Below are 15,183 nucleotides of genomic sequence, written 5' to 3'. Positions count from 1 at the left end.
TTCATTTTTTTTTTTTTTAAGATTTTATTTATTTAACAGACAGAGATCACAAGCAGGCAGAGAGGCAGGCAGAGAGAGAGGAAGAAGCAGGCTCCCCGCTGAGCAGAGAGCCCAATGTGGGGCTCCATTGCAGGATCCTGGGACCATGACCCGAGCCGAAGGCAGAGGCTTTAACCCACTGAGCCACCCAGGAGCCCCTGCTTTTTCCTTTTAAATATCACAGTTCATACCCCCACAGTAAGACTTCCTGTATCAAAATTAGAAAGAGTAAAGTAAGCTTCACAAAACACTAAAGTTCCTTCACAGTGCCATAGGATTGATTCTTTCCAGGGTCCTTTAGAAAAATGATGAGGGCAGAGCTTTCTTTGTGGCTGTACCTGTTTTGCTTTCAACCCTCGTTGGGCATTCCTGTGGCCTTGGTGTTCTGGGATTCACCAGGAAGCCCCGGAAAGGGGCGGGGTGTTGCATGAGTGACAGGTGTTCATCAGAATCCTTGCCACCATCCTTGTAAAATGTAGATAGAGGACAGCACCAGCTTTTACGTCTGCTGCGTGTTGGAGACACTTAGGGACCCTGTTTAAAAATACTCATCAAGGGGTGCCTAGGGGGCTCAGTGGGTAAAGCCTCTGCCTTCGGCTTAGGTCATGATCCCGGGGTCCTGGGCTCTCTGCTCAGCGGGGACCCTGCTTCCCTCTCTGTCTCTGCCTGCCTCTCTGCCTACTTGTGATCTCTCTCTCTCTCTGTCAAATAAATGAATAAAATCTTAAAAAAAAAAATACTCATCAAATCAGACTCTGAGGGTATGGCCTGGGTCTTTTTTTCCTTCCTTTTTAAGTTTCCTAGGTGATTCCTCTGTGTAGGCAGAGCTGAGAGTCAATGCTCGGGAGTAATACTGCCTTGAATTGTTAGCAGCTGCTCAATGATTTGAACTGTTTACACATCCAGTTGTACTAAGTACTACTCAATCATTTATCCCTACCGTTTGCTCAGAGGCACAAAAAATAAGCAGAGAGCCCAAATGCAGATCTGAACTCCCATGTGAAATTTGATGCATACCCTGTGTTTTTCTCTTACACTTTAGATGGGTTTTCCATATACCTCAGTAGATTTTCTTTCCTCATCATGCCCTTTTTGTCCCCGGTGTTCAGAGCACTTCTTGGGTTTATTAATGCACGGCTTATCTGTGCTGGGTGCGTCTGGGAGTGTATCATTCCCCCAAGTTAGAGTGAATAATGGAAACACTGCACGGTTTGTGTAACTGAACTGAGATACACACTTTTAATTATACATAATTAAGTACTGCATCTAAATTTCATCAGTTGTAGGCTGTTTTTTCTACTGAACTTCACCTTTAGATTTTATGAGTTTAATGTCTTCACTAGTAAAATAAAACCTTCCAAAATCCTAACTGTCTAGAGCTTTATTTTTTTCACAGCTTTTGTATACAGGTGATTTCTCAAGACAAGAAGACAGACACTTAATGGCAGCTGAAATTCCCAATATTAAACCTGATATTCTTATTATTGTAAGTATTTGTGCTGTTTGTTTTAATTAGTGTAATGGAAGCAGGATTTTTTCCAGTGGGGGAAAAATATGATATCATTTTCATAATATTAGTTATCAGATGTAAATGAACTAGTTTTTTTTTAATTTATTTTTATGTATTTTTTAAGATTTTATTTGAGAGAGAGAGCAAGAGAAAGCACAAGCAGGGAGGGGGTGAAGGGAGAGGGAAAAGCAGGTTTCCTGCTGAGTAGGGAGCCTAATGCAGGGCTCGATCCCAGGACTCCACTGGGATCTTGACCTGAGCCGAAGGCAGGCTCTTAACCAACTAAACCACCCAGGCGCCCCTACTAGTATTTTTAATTTTTTTTTTTTTCTTCTCTTAGCACAGCTCCACCTTCTTGCTGTTCAATGTGTTAACTCTGGTCTCCTATCAGAGATGATAGGCCACCTCCTCTAAAGACGAAGTATTTTCGTCTAAGAGAATTACCCCACATTCATAGAACATCTTAAGGGGGTTGTATAGAAGTGGTGTGACCCCACTGCCTTTTCCATGGTTGCTGTCTTTCAGCTCATCGCCCCTGCTAACTTTCTATGTGTGTGTGGTCCAGCTGCCTGCTAGTTTGCAAGTCACTGCCCAGAGCCTTTGGTGAGGGGTAGTGTGGTGGCTGATGAGAAACAAATTAAAAAATGTGTATTGGTGACAGTGAAGTCAGGGATTAGGAGAGAGATCTTTTGGGCCTATGGTATATATATATATATGGTGTATATATATGTATATACATATATATATATATATGTATATATACACCAAATATATTTAGTAAGAAGGAAGAACTGTCTGTCTCTCTCACCACCTGTAACATCCCCCAACTGCCCGAGTATGAGAGACCCCAGCATATTGCTGTCCCTAAGCAACACATGAAGGAATTCATTTTCACTCAGCTAATGGTACCCCACATATAAATTGATCTTAATTTAAGGGAAGTTTTGTGTTGCTTTTTTTAACCATCAGAAAAAAGTTATTTTCATTATATCTGGTACTTTAGAGCAGTACCTCTCAAATTTTGATGTTGCACATGAATCATCTGGTCATACCATTAAAATACAGAGTTGGATTCAGTAGGTCTGGGCTGGGGCCTAAGATTCAGCACGTCTAACAAGCTCCCGGGGACGCCCATGCTGCTGGCCAGTGGGCCAGACCTAGTGAGGTTTAAGGGATATTCTTAAACAGAACTGTTAGAAACAATATCTATTTGTGTTTTACAGGCTCTGATTTATCAAAGATGGGAGAAATACCCCTTTTCCCATCCATGGAAAGCAAGATGGTTTAAAAAAGAATTATCTTGAACAAGGAAGATTCAGTTTTAAATTTTTTCCTGATTCCTCTTTCTAAAAATCTCTTACTGCGGAGGCAGATCTGAATTCTAATGTTTTTAGTTGCTCTTCTTTCCAGTTAGTATTATAGCAGTGTGTTCAAGTAAATGGCATGTTAATGGAGAAATGAGTCACTTTGTCCCTTTTTTTTACTGATGTTTAACTTTCATATTCTTTGGGAATCATCATTCTTGGTCTCTTACTTCCGACGTGTCATTTAGGAATCTACTTATGGGACCCATATCCATGAGAAGCGTGAGGAGCGAGAAGCAAGATTCTGCAACACTGTCCACGACATTGTGAACAGAGGGGGCAGAGGTCTCATTCCCGTTTTTGCTCTTGGAAGGGCTCAGGAGCTGCTCTTGATTTTAGGTATGCCTTTTCCTTTTGCGGGGGGGATTCTCAGAATCTCGAACTGCTTTTCTATCAAGGTAATTGCCTGGCCTCGGATAGGTCATTCTGCCTTTCTGGGCTTCAGTTTCTGCATCTAAAAATATGTAATGCTGTAAAAGCCCAGAGGAACAGTGACCCTTGGGCACCTCTACTGGGAATATAAGTGGTGCCCTTTTCTGGAAGTTGCCAACAGCCTCAGAACTCTGCAGTGAGCTGAGTCCTAAAAATATGTCACCCTTTGACCCAGCAGTACCGCCTGTGGGAATAAATGATACAAAGAAAATTTTGTCAGTAAGGGTATTCATCATTTTAGTAGTATTTAAAAAGATTTATTTATTTACTTTAGAGAGGGAGAGAGACGGGTTGGGGGGCTGGGGCAGAGGGAGAAAATCTCAAGTAGACTCCACGGAGCAAGGAGCCCAGTGCAGGGCTCAATTCCGTGACCCATTAGGTCACGACCTGAGCCAAAAACCAAGAGTCAGATGCTCATCCGAGCCACCTGGGAGCCCCCATCATTTTAGTATTTTTAAAGAACTAACATGCCAGTAAATATCACCTTGTAGGAAAAAAGTCTTATCACAGTTGAGTAATTGTATACTTTCACATAAGGTATCATTGCACAAAAAAATTAGGGTTCAAAACAGTATATACTCCAGTCCTAGTTAAAAATACACAGATGGGGGCGCCTGGGTGGCTCAGTGGCTTAAGCCTCTGCCTTTGGCTCAGATCATGACCTCAGGGTCCTGGGATCGAGCCCCGCATCGGGCTGTCTGCTCAGCAGGGAGCCTGCTTCCTCCCTCTCTCTCTGCCTGCCTCTCTGTCTACTTGTGATCTCTGTCAAATAAATAAGTAAAATCTTTAAAAAAAAAACACAGATGACTGGAAAGATGTTAAATCTGGACAGTGAGAAAGTGGATGATTTCTTTTTCCTGCTTTTCTCTATTTTCCAAATGCTTCAATGAGCATATGTAACTGTTTGTAACCAGAGGACAGTGGGTGTCGCTTTCTGTGTATATTTGTATTTAATGATCCTTCTAACTCGAACATTCTGTGACGCTGTTTGTGGAAAGCACTCCCCTTAAAGACTGTGTTGGCAGCTTCAGTTTGAAGAGCTAGAAATGGTGACATCAAGCTCTTGCCCTCACCTCCATCTGTAGGATGATAAAGATAAGTCTGTCCCTATTACACTGGAAAGGAAAAATGGGGAGGATCGTCTGTGAGCGATAGGACGTAGTAGGAGCAGCATTTCTGGCATCGCTCACCAGTCCGGCTTCCTCCTGGCCTTTTTTTCTCACTGCACGTCAAACCCATCCTTAGAAGTGTTGAACTGATGGTGAGATCGAGCCGTGCATGGGGCTCCATGCTCAGTGGGGGACCTGCTTGAGATTCTCTCTCTCCTTCTCCCCCTCCCCTTTCTGGGCTCCTGCTCTCTCGAAAATAAATAAAATCTTTAAAATAAGCTAAATAGGGGCGCCTGGGTGGCTCAGTCGTTAAGCACCTGCTTTGAGCTCAGGTCATGATCCCAGGGTCCTGGGATCAAGCCTGCTTCTCCCTGTCTCACTTCCCCCCTGCTTGTGTTCCCTCTCTCGCTGTGTCTCTCTCTATGAAATAAATAAATAAAATCTTTTTAAAAATAAGGTAAATTAATAAATGAAAAGTCTCCATAACAAAGTAATTTAAAGAACAGAGGAAACTGGGAAGGGGAAACCATGTTGTTACCATCACACTGGGTTGCCAGATTCAGCACATAAAAATCTAGGACAGCCAGCTAAACTTGAATTTCAGATAATATTTTATTATAGGTATAATATTTTATACAAGTAATATTTTAGCACAAGTGTCTCACATACTTAATACATATTCTTACCCTGAAAACGTTTTTTCTTTTATATAAAATTCAAGTTTAACTTGGCAAATAATATTTTAGCACAAGTGTCTCACATACTTAATACATATTCTTACCCTGAAAACCTTTTTTTCTTTTATATAAAATTCAAGTTTAACTTGGCATTCAGCATTTTTCTCTGACGAGTCTACCGTCAGGGCATGTGTTCTGATTCCTTTTCTGAACCAGGACTGCTCTACTCGGTTGCTCATTCCTTTTCCCCTAAATTCTCCCTTTCCATGTAGCATAACGGACAGGGTGGTCATTGGGACGAGTGGTTTCAGACCTCTTCTGTGTTCTAGCCATATGATCTTGAGGCAAAGTTATTTAACTTTTCTTTGACATTTGAAATTTTTCCATAAAAATACAAAAAAATATGAGAAGTGATATGACCTTGGGATGTAGTATGCATTGCAAGGTATTTGAGAAATACATGAAAGTGTATAGAAAGCTTTGACACTATTGACTTTAATTACATCTGTAAAAACATGAGCAGAATAAACCAGAGAGCAAAGCAGGAAATAGATTTGTCACATTGCATGATGGGAAAAGTCCCTATCCTTCTACAGAGTTTTCACTAATAAGACAAGTAGAAAAAATAATATTCCCAACTCTTCAACCTTTTTTTAAGCCTGTTTCCTAATCTATAGGATGAAGATGAATCTTCATAAGGTTGTTTTTAAAAATTAGAAATAATATGTAGAGTGTCTGGGTGGCTCAGTCGTTACGTATCTGTCTTCGGCTCGGGTCATGATCCCAGCATCCTGGGATTAAGCCCCACATGGGCTCCCTATTCAGTGGGGAGCCTGCTTCTCCCTCTCCACTCCCCCTACTTGTGTTCCCTCTCTCGCTGTGTCTCTCTCTGTCAATTAAATAAATAAAATCTTAAAAAAAAAAGGAAATAATAAATGTAAATTGGATACTAGGCACTTAATACATTTCCTAAATGCAGGTGTGCCTAGGAGAATAAATCATATCTTTTGGTCATTCTACTCTTAAAATATTTTGGAATTTAATGAGAGTTTTCCTCTAAAATGAGACTTCCTTTAAAGGTGTATTGCCCATACAGTTTTCCTTTATAATCAGCAACTGGCAGCTTTTTAAAAAATATAGTCAAACAATAATGTGACTATCCTGTTTTTTGTTGTTGTTGTTTTTAAAGATTCTATCTATGTATTTGACAGAGAGATATCCCAAGTAGGCAGAGAGGCCGGCGGGGGGCTGGGGGGGGCGGTGGGGGAAGCAGGCTCCCTGCCGAGCAGAGAGCTGGATGCAGGACTCCATCCCAGGACCCTGAGATCATGACCTGAGCCAAAGGCAGAGGCTTAACCCACTGAGCCACCCAGGCGCCCTGACTATCCTGTTTTTAAGTGTTCTCTAACAATTTTAACTCTGGCAGTCCTATTTTGTAACTAACAAAGTCTGACTACAAAAAGCCTAATTTTGATAAGTCTTTGAAATATTGAGACTACATTTCTATTTAAAGCTATGCCAGAATTTAGTGTCCCTCTAGGGTAATAAATTATGGTTTGTTACTCACCGTAAACTTCTATTGTTTTTAAAAGCTTCCATGTGCTCACAATATTCTTTTCAGGAAATAAGTTTTGATTTTGTAAGCTTAATTTAGAGCCAGGCTAATTTTCTTGAACTCTAAGATATGTTAAACAAAATGAAAAGGCAACCTGCTGAATGGGAGAAGATATTTACAAATCATACATCTGATAAAGGGTTAATGACCAAAATATATAAAGAACCTGCACAACTTAAAATTTTTAAAAACCTGATTTTTTTAAAAAGAAGGGCAGAGGACTGGAAGAAACATTTTCCACAGAAGACTTCCTGATGGCCAACAGGCCCATGAAAAGATATCCAACATCACTCGTCATCAGGGGAACTGCAAATTAGAACCACAGTGAGATACCACCTCACACCTGCCAGATTGGTTATGGCTATTTCCAAAAAGACCAAAAAAAAAAAAAAAAGAGATGTTGGTGAGCATATGGAGAAAAGTGCACTATTGTGCACTATTGTTGGGAATGTAAATTGGTGCAGCCACTGGAAAATAGTTTGGAGGCTCCAAAAAAATAAAAACTAGAAAGGCCATACAATCCAGCAGCCCTACTTCTGGGTTTTTATCAGAGAAAATGAAAACACCAGTATAAAGACATAGTTCATTGCAATGTTGTTTACAATAGCCAAGACATGAAATGACCTAAGTGTTCACTGATGAATGAATGATAAAGAATATGTGATACATAGATAATGGACAGTATTACTCCGTCATAAAGAACTATCTGGCCATTTTCAACACGTGTGGACCTAGAGGGTATTAAGCAGCAAAATAAGTCAGAGAGAAAGACCGTATGACTTCACTTAACATGTGGAATCTAAAAAACAAATGAACAAACAAACCAAACAGAAAGAGGCTCTTGGATACAGGAAACAGACTGTTAGTTACCAGACAAGGGAAGGCTTAGGGGTCGAGCGAAGTAAGTAAAGGGGATTAAGATGTACAAACTTCCAGTTAGATGATAAAGATGTTATGGAAATGTGGTCCACAGCATCGGCAATGTAGTTAGTGGTATTATAAAAACTTTAGTGACTGGTGATAGCTAGACTTACCGTGGGGATCATTTTGTAGTGTATAAAAAATACTGAATTGCTGTGAAATACACCTGAAACTAATAGGATATCATATGTCAATTGTACCTCAATTTGAAAAAAAATGTTAGCCTAGCCAGGGCTGGGCACATAGGAAACCTTCAGAGTCTGGAAATCCCTCCCTCGGCTCCGTGATAGCCCCTTCCCCTTGCCCCAGAGCTAGGGCACAAGAGAGGCCAACATGTGTTGAATGAAGAAGCATCCTTTCCAACCAGAGGCTGCATCTCAGAGCCTTGGACCACCCGTGGGTATCAAATCCTAGCTGCCCACATTCTGGTTGTGCATCTCGGGCAAGGGATTTGTATTTCTTTCTAAGCCTCTGTTCCTTCTGTAAGATGCGGTCTGTGGGCACCGACACGCTGGGAACCCTGCTCCGCACTCCCAGTCGATGGCAGCCGCTGCCCGAGCTGCTCGCCTCCCTGCCTCCGAGCTGCAGGGCCACTAGGGAAACCAAGGGGCAGGAGTTAGAGCCTGCATTACAAGCAGCCTATAGCAAGCTGACTGACCGAAGCAAGACTGAATGTACAGGAAGGTGTTCATGTCCCCAGACTGTCCAGGAAGAATGGGAAGCCGGCACGCAACAGGGCCTCTCCTGTGGGCAGGAGGCAAGATCCGCTAGGAATGTGTCCCAGGAAGGACCCCCCACTTACTGTTACCTGGTATCCACAGGCAGGGCCACGGGCCAGGCCCTGTGAGAAGCCTACCAGGCAGAGCCACAAGGAGGAGGCCTCCTGCTGAAAGGCCCAGAAGGGACCGGAGAAAGGAGATGGCCTCAAGGAAAACAGCCAAGTTCCAAGACCAGCAGCCCCGCCCCCCTACTTTCCATCCCCGTGCACAGCAGTGTCTTAAATGTGGCTAATCCTTAACCAGGGTGACAGTTACTGCAGACAGCAGGCATGTTGAAGAAATTGTGAGCTCGTAATTACCAGTTGTATTGCTAACACTCCAGGGGGTTCCAAACCTTGATATCTTTGCTATTAACATAATTAGTCATTTATAGAAATTGCGAGAGAGGGAGATAGATATATGTAGTTGTATAAATACGTAAGTATTTATATATATACTTTTGTAAATCCATATATATATAATTCTATGTTTTTATTTCTTGGTTGTCTTAAAATTCGTTTACTATTTGACCTTTTTACCCCACATAACAAAATGAAATTTGTTTCTTATAAAATCTGTCTAGATGAGTACTGGCAGAATCACCCAGAACTCCATGACATTCCCATATACTACGCATCCTCTTTGGCCAAGAAGTGCATGGCCGTGTACCAGACGTATGTAAATGCCATGAATGACAAAATCCGCAAACAGATCAACATCAATAATCCCTTTGTTTTCAAGCACATTAGTAACCTCAAGGTGAGTGCTGGGGAGGGACCCGGGATCATAGGTGAGTCAGTAGCACTCAGAGCCGCCGGGGTTCAGTCCTTCTTGCTGAGGTCTCGCTGTTTCTCTAGCCGGCCCCGTTTTTCTGCAGGAAGACAATAGTTTAGCAATTGGCATTTTTTCCTGCTTCAACAGTTTTTTGCCCCTTGCTCAAAATCTGCATACATTCTCAGTATTTACTCTACTGATTAAGTTGGGTCTCTCTGCCATAGAAACAGGAAGTCCTGATGAGGAAAATATCTTACATTATATATTAAGTTTTTCTATTCTTTGCTCTAACTAATCATCTTTCCGATTCCCATTACCCATTCCATGTATGAAAACTTCCATGTTTACTTTTATAGAGCATCCAATAAAAAATAAAACCTTATTTTCTTTAGTTAAGAAAATAGTTTTAGGGACTCCTGGGTGGCTCAGATCATTGGGCATCTGCCTTCAGCTCAAGTCATGATCTCCAGGTCTTGGGATCGAGCCCCACATTGGCCTCTCAGTTCAGGGAAGAGTCTGCTTCTCCCTCTAGCTCTGCCTCTCCCCCTGCTCATGCTCTCTCTCTCTCTCTTTCTCTGTCTCAAATGAGTAAATAAAATCTTTTTTAAAAAATAGTTTTAGAAAAATACTGTTTTATTAAAACTAATGCTTTAATCTTAGAAATAATGCCCCAAATAATTAAGGTTATAAGTCATCTTCTAGTTATAAATGGGCTCTATTCATAAAATACTGTTTTGGTTTTTTTTTTTTTTAAGTTAATTTTTAAGAATTAGAGCCAAGTTTTCCCTAGAAACAACGTTGAACCTTTTGGTTGGATTTCTAGGCCAGCTCAAAACACTCACGAGGCACACAAGGCCACTGTGAGCGGGGAAAATTCTTTCCGGGTTCTATCTTGGGCAGATAGAAAGCCGTTTGACTCTTGCTTTTTTCCTGCCCGCATATCTAGCAATGAAAATGATCCTATTACTGCCCATTAATACCAGCAGGAGATTGAAAAGGTCCCTGTGAACTAACTGCCTTTTATCACTTTGTTCCCCTTTTATTCCTAGCCTCAATTGTTCAGGATCTTAGAAACTCGAATTAAAATATTTACAAATCTCATCCAGACCCTTTCAGTAGTGTGATTCATCTTTTTACCTGGCTTTTTGTTCTTTAAAAACGAGGAATGCCTTGCCAAACCCTGGTACTCAGCATGCCTCTACCTTTCCTTTTTCCCCTCCTAGAGCATGGATCATTTCGATGACATTGGTCCCAGCGTCGTCATGGCCTCCCCAGGCATGATGCAGAGCGGCTTATCCAGGGAGCTCTTCGAAAGCTGGTGCACGGATAAGAGGAACGGCGTCATTATAGCAGGGTACTGTGTGGAAGGGACACTCGCCAAGGTCAGCCATGGTCTTAGACCACTGCGTTATTCCTAATCAGAATTGCCAAGGGGGCACATTAAAGCCTGAGAAGCACCCATCCGGTCTCAGTAAAAACTATGGAAAGGAACCGATTTGAGACAGATGCAAAAACATGGATGCCCTCATTCACTGAAGAAGAAGTTTGCCAATGTGTGTCCTCTTGAAAAGTCACAGGAGGTGTCTGGGTCGATTGCCTGTCTTCCTGCTGATACACAGTCGATGCTAGCTCGGGGATGTGCACGTGGTGGGAAATGCGTGCAGAGCTCCAGAAGCCGTTTCTGAACACCCCAGCCTTGCATCCTCTTAGCTCCTCTTTGTAGAACTTGCCTTAGTTTTTAAAGTACCTTGTGATTCCCCAGTTTGACCGTTTTTTATTACTTTAGGGTATTCTCAAGTCACACAATGTTGGCCATGTATTTAAAATAGATTTCCAGAACAGAAACACATCTGTCTGAAAGGTGACTTTTTAGAGCAGGACAATAGCTGGGAATCCAAGCTTTCTGGCCATAAGTTACAATTGCCACTTCCAGTACTCTAAATACATTGCATTTTAGTTAACCTGCTTACTTTCCTGATTAAATATTTGCTTGACCAAGAAAATAAGTATTTGATATTTACTAAGTCGATGGTTAGAAGGCTTTTCGTGCTAAAGGTCCCAAATTTAACGTAAGAGTTTGTGGCTGCATTAACAAATAGAAAATGTACTTTTCTTTTCTGATTGGGTAGTTTATTTGCTTTGTTTCTTTTATTTTTGTTTTGTTTTGTTTTTTAACAGCATATCATGTCTGAGCCAGAAGAAATCACTACCATGTCTGGACAGAAGTTACCACTGAAAATGTCTGTTGATTACATTTCTTTCTCTGCTCACACAGATTACCAGCAAACCAGTGAATTTATTCGTGCTTTGAAACCGCCTCATGTGGTTAGTCTATGACTTTGACTTATAACATTAAAGAGGAAGAAAACATACCCAAGAAACCACAGCTGGTTTTCAAATCAGACACTGCCTATCATTAAGGTGGCCCTTTTCACAGAGTGTTTCTGGGAGCACTTGGACCTGGCCTTTGCAGCTCCCTTCTGAGTTAGGCAAGCTGTGCACTCTGTCTCCATTTACCCAAAGTCCCTCATCAGATCCCCTAATCCCAACTCCAGTGCTCTTTCTGTCATTTTCTGCAGCCTTTCCCATAACCTAAGAGCACAGGCTTTGCTTGTGACTGCTTGTTTTGAATCTCAGCTCCATCTCTTACCTGCTGGGTAACCTTGGGCAAGTTACTTAACCTCTCTGTGCCCTATTAGTAATTAGGGATAATAATACCTCATAAGGTAATTGTGAAGAAGGGATGAGAGAACATAGATCTGAAGCATGTAATGTGGTGCCTGGCAGGGAGTAAATGCTTAATAAAATGGAAAGAAGAGAAAGATCATCTAATAGTAAAAATTAAAGATCCAAATAGATACAAAATCACATAGCTCCTTACTGATATGATTTGTTTATATTTGTAAGTTTCATGTAATACGAAAGTAACAATTCTATTTTGGTGGGATTGGGGAGGGGTAAGGGGAAAGCTAAAAAAAAAAAAAAAAGTGTTTTTAATCAACAGAACACTTTGGGAATTTTGGGCAGGGAAGAAAGGATGAAGTGCCCTTTCTAGATTTATTGAAAAGTAGTTTAGAGGAAACAGCCTTTTGCTAGTCTTTTTCTCCTTAAATTTTTTCATTGTGGTAAAATATATGTGACATGGAAGTTGCCATTTTTATCTGTACAGTTCCATGGTGTGAATCACATTCACAGTGTTGGCAACCGTCACCAACCCCTATTCCCAAACTTTTTCATCACCCCAAACAGAAACTCCCTACTCAGCAAAAATTCCCCATTTCCTCCTCCCCAGCCCCAGGTAACCTCCAGTTTACTTTCGGTCTCTCTGGATTTGCCTGGCGTAGACAGTGCATGTCAGTGAAATCCTACAGCACTTAACAGAATGCGTTCAAGGTTGGTCCGTATAGTCGCAGGAATCTGACTCCCTTCCTCTGTGTGGGTGAACAGCATTCCGCTGTCCGTATAGATCACACGCAGGCACGCGGTGTACACACGCCCCGGTGAACCCGGACCTGTGAGCATCTGTGTGAGGGCCTGTCCTCACTCCTTCAGTGTATGAACCGAGGAGTGGGCTCGCCGGCTCGGAGGCTCGTTCAGCTTCCTGAGGTGGCTGCGCCATTCTGCGTCCCCCCGTCCCAGGCAGGGCACAAGCGTTCCCATTTCTCCGCATCTTTGCCAACACTTGCCATTTGCCTTTTGTAATCACAGCTGCTCCTCGTGAGCGTGAAGCAGCATCTTGTGGTTTTGGTTCTCACTTTCCTAATGACTCGTGGTATCGAGCGTCCTTTCCTGTGCTCTTGTGTTAATTTTTGAGTTATTTCTGGCCTGGGAGTCCTCGCAGGGCTTTCCCAGTGACCCTTACTCAGTAAGCAAAGTCTGGGGCAGAGAAAGATTTCTCGCCTCCTCTTTAGCTTGGCTGTTGGATTTCGTGATGTGTGGGCCCCTCCCAGGCCCCCTCATGTGTGTGGGTCACCGATGGCTCGCACGTGTTAACGCCGGCGAGGAGGGACCCACTGCCCTTTCCGTCAGCTCCACTGCCTCTTCCTCAGTCCCATTTCATTGCTCTCCAGGCTCGCTCTCTGCCGACACTTTAAATTCCTGGATTGAACTCGAGGCTTGCTTTCCTTCAGTAACCAGGTCAGCAACAGTATGATCTGCATGTTAGAGTAACAGTAGTATTAAGGGTAACGACAAGTAAAAGCTAGTGTTTGTTACTTACCACGTGCCAGGTACTGTACCCATGTTTTAAGTAATCTCTCCACCTGACATGGGGCTCGAACTCACAACCCTGAGCTCAAGAGTCACGTGCTTTACCGACTGAGCCAACCCGGCACCCTGTTCTCCGGTTTACATGTATCAACTTGCTTACCCCTTACAACCAACAACTGTTTGTAGATGAGAAAATTGAGATGTTAAGTAACTTGCCCAAGTTGACGTAGCTCAGAAGTGCTTACGGAGCCAGGATTTGTGTTTGAGTGCCAGACCTCAAGGTCGGGGCTCCTAACTTGGCCATACGCCTCTGCCCGGTAGTGATTGCCGGATAGGCTTCTGTGAGCCCAGGCAAGAAATCATCTACCAGGAGTCTGTAGGTTAAGAATGATCTGTCTTGTAAAATACAGATTATAGAAGTGAATGGAAAGAGGCCGGTATCTAATACAGTTACTGTAAATACCCCTCAAAGACAATTTCATTTGGTTCAGAAATATCTTATTTGGTATTACTATAATAAATGGAAGAAAATACCAGAAGTCTTTTTCTTCCCCACGAGAAGCTTCTTTTGAATGTCTTGTATTAAGAGACCTAAAGGAAACTCTGCATTAATAAGAGTAGCAATGGTTTCGTGCAAGAATCCTGCGTCTGAAGCCGGTGGGGGTTACAGACGTCACGGGCACAGTCCTTTACAGTTGCGCTTAGAAGTCTGGGAAAAGTCCAGCTTCCATAAAGTTGTGTATCTCACTAGTGGGAACACCTGATGTAGAAGGGTCTTTACTCTCTAAAATAGTTCCGCTTCAGGATTTTTAAAGCCAAACAGAATGAAAATAACTGTACAAGTTTGACTGACAGGAGGCCCTTCAAAGTTGATAAGTTTAATAACGTCAAGTATATGTCTGTTTCACGTACTGAAGTCAGATGGGGGCCATCGTGAAGCCGCACTCAGGATGTTTCCCTATGGCCTCTTACATTCATTCTGTGTAGATTTTAGTCCATGGAGAACAAAACGAAATGGCCAGATTGAAAGCAGCCCTGATTCGAGAATATGAGGACAATGATGAAGTTCACATAGAGGTTCATAATCCTCGGAATACAGAAGCTGTGACCTTGAATTTCAGAGGAGAAAAACTAGCCAAGGTAAAAAGGTTGTGATTTCTAATCTTATCCAGGTCTTTCTAAAAGGAAATGTATGCTTCTTAAAAATAATAGTCTTCTTTTCATCAAAGCAAGATAATGTCCTTAATGATGATTTCTGTCTACTTAGTATAGTATAAGAATGTTATCCATATGCGTTTTTAGGTCTTCTGGTCCTACTAAGTCATTTCTTCACACAGAAAGTTTTCAAGTACATTAGATCTTAGTGCAGTTGAATTTGATAGCTTTGTTTTCTAGCTTTTGTTTTTGTTTATATTTTAAGGTTTTATTGACTTTTTGAGAGTGCAGAGGGAGAGTGAGGGAGAAGCAGCCTCTCTGCGGAGCAGAGAACAATGTGGGACTCGATCCCAGGACCCTGAGATCATGACCTGAACCAAAGGCAGATGTGTAACCAGCTGAGACCTGGGTGACAAAAGCACTGGGTGCTTTTGATAGCTTCGTAATCCTCATCTCTATTTCCTTTTCTTCCCTGTGTCTGAGAATAAACAAATATTTATTACTGTTTTATTACTATATCTAATAGTGTTCTGTCCACTGCTGTTTTTCCAGAAGAATCTAAAGATGGCTCATGTGTTTAAACATAAATGTGGAATGATGGAACATATAAAAAAAACTAA

General features: G+C 42.0%; 1 protein-coding gene across 1 annotated transcript in view; it reads left to right on the top strand.

The window, feature by feature from the left end:
* Window positions 1–15,183, top strand: part of CPSF3 (cleavage and polyadenylation specific factor 3) — a 43,487-nt gene that overhangs the window by 12,976 nt on the left and 15,328 nt on the right. The window contains exons 6-11 of the mRNA XM_044262103.1: window positions 1,436–1,525; window positions 3,102–3,252; window positions 9,009–9,184; window positions 10,423–10,581; window positions 11,378–11,524; window positions 14,396–14,548. Coding sequence (XP_044118038.1) covers window positions 1,436–1,525; window positions 3,102–3,252; window positions 9,009–9,184; window positions 10,423–10,581; window positions 11,378–11,524; window positions 14,396–14,548 — 876 coding nt within the window. The remainder of the gene's footprint in view (window positions 1–1,435; window positions 1,526–3,101; window positions 3,253–9,008; window positions 9,185–10,422; window positions 10,582–11,377; window positions 11,525–14,395; window positions 14,549–15,183) is intronic.

The sequence above is a fragment of the Neovison vison genome, chromosome 8 (genome assembly GCF_020171115.1).
Source record: "Neovison vison isolate M4711 chromosome 8, ASM_NN_V1, whole genome shotgun sequence".
Lineage (NCBI taxonomy): Eukaryota > Metazoa > Chordata > Mammalia > Carnivora > Mustelidae > Neogale > Neogale vison.
Note: the sequence above shows the minus strand (reverse complement) of the source record. Positions and strands in the feature narration are given on the sequence as shown.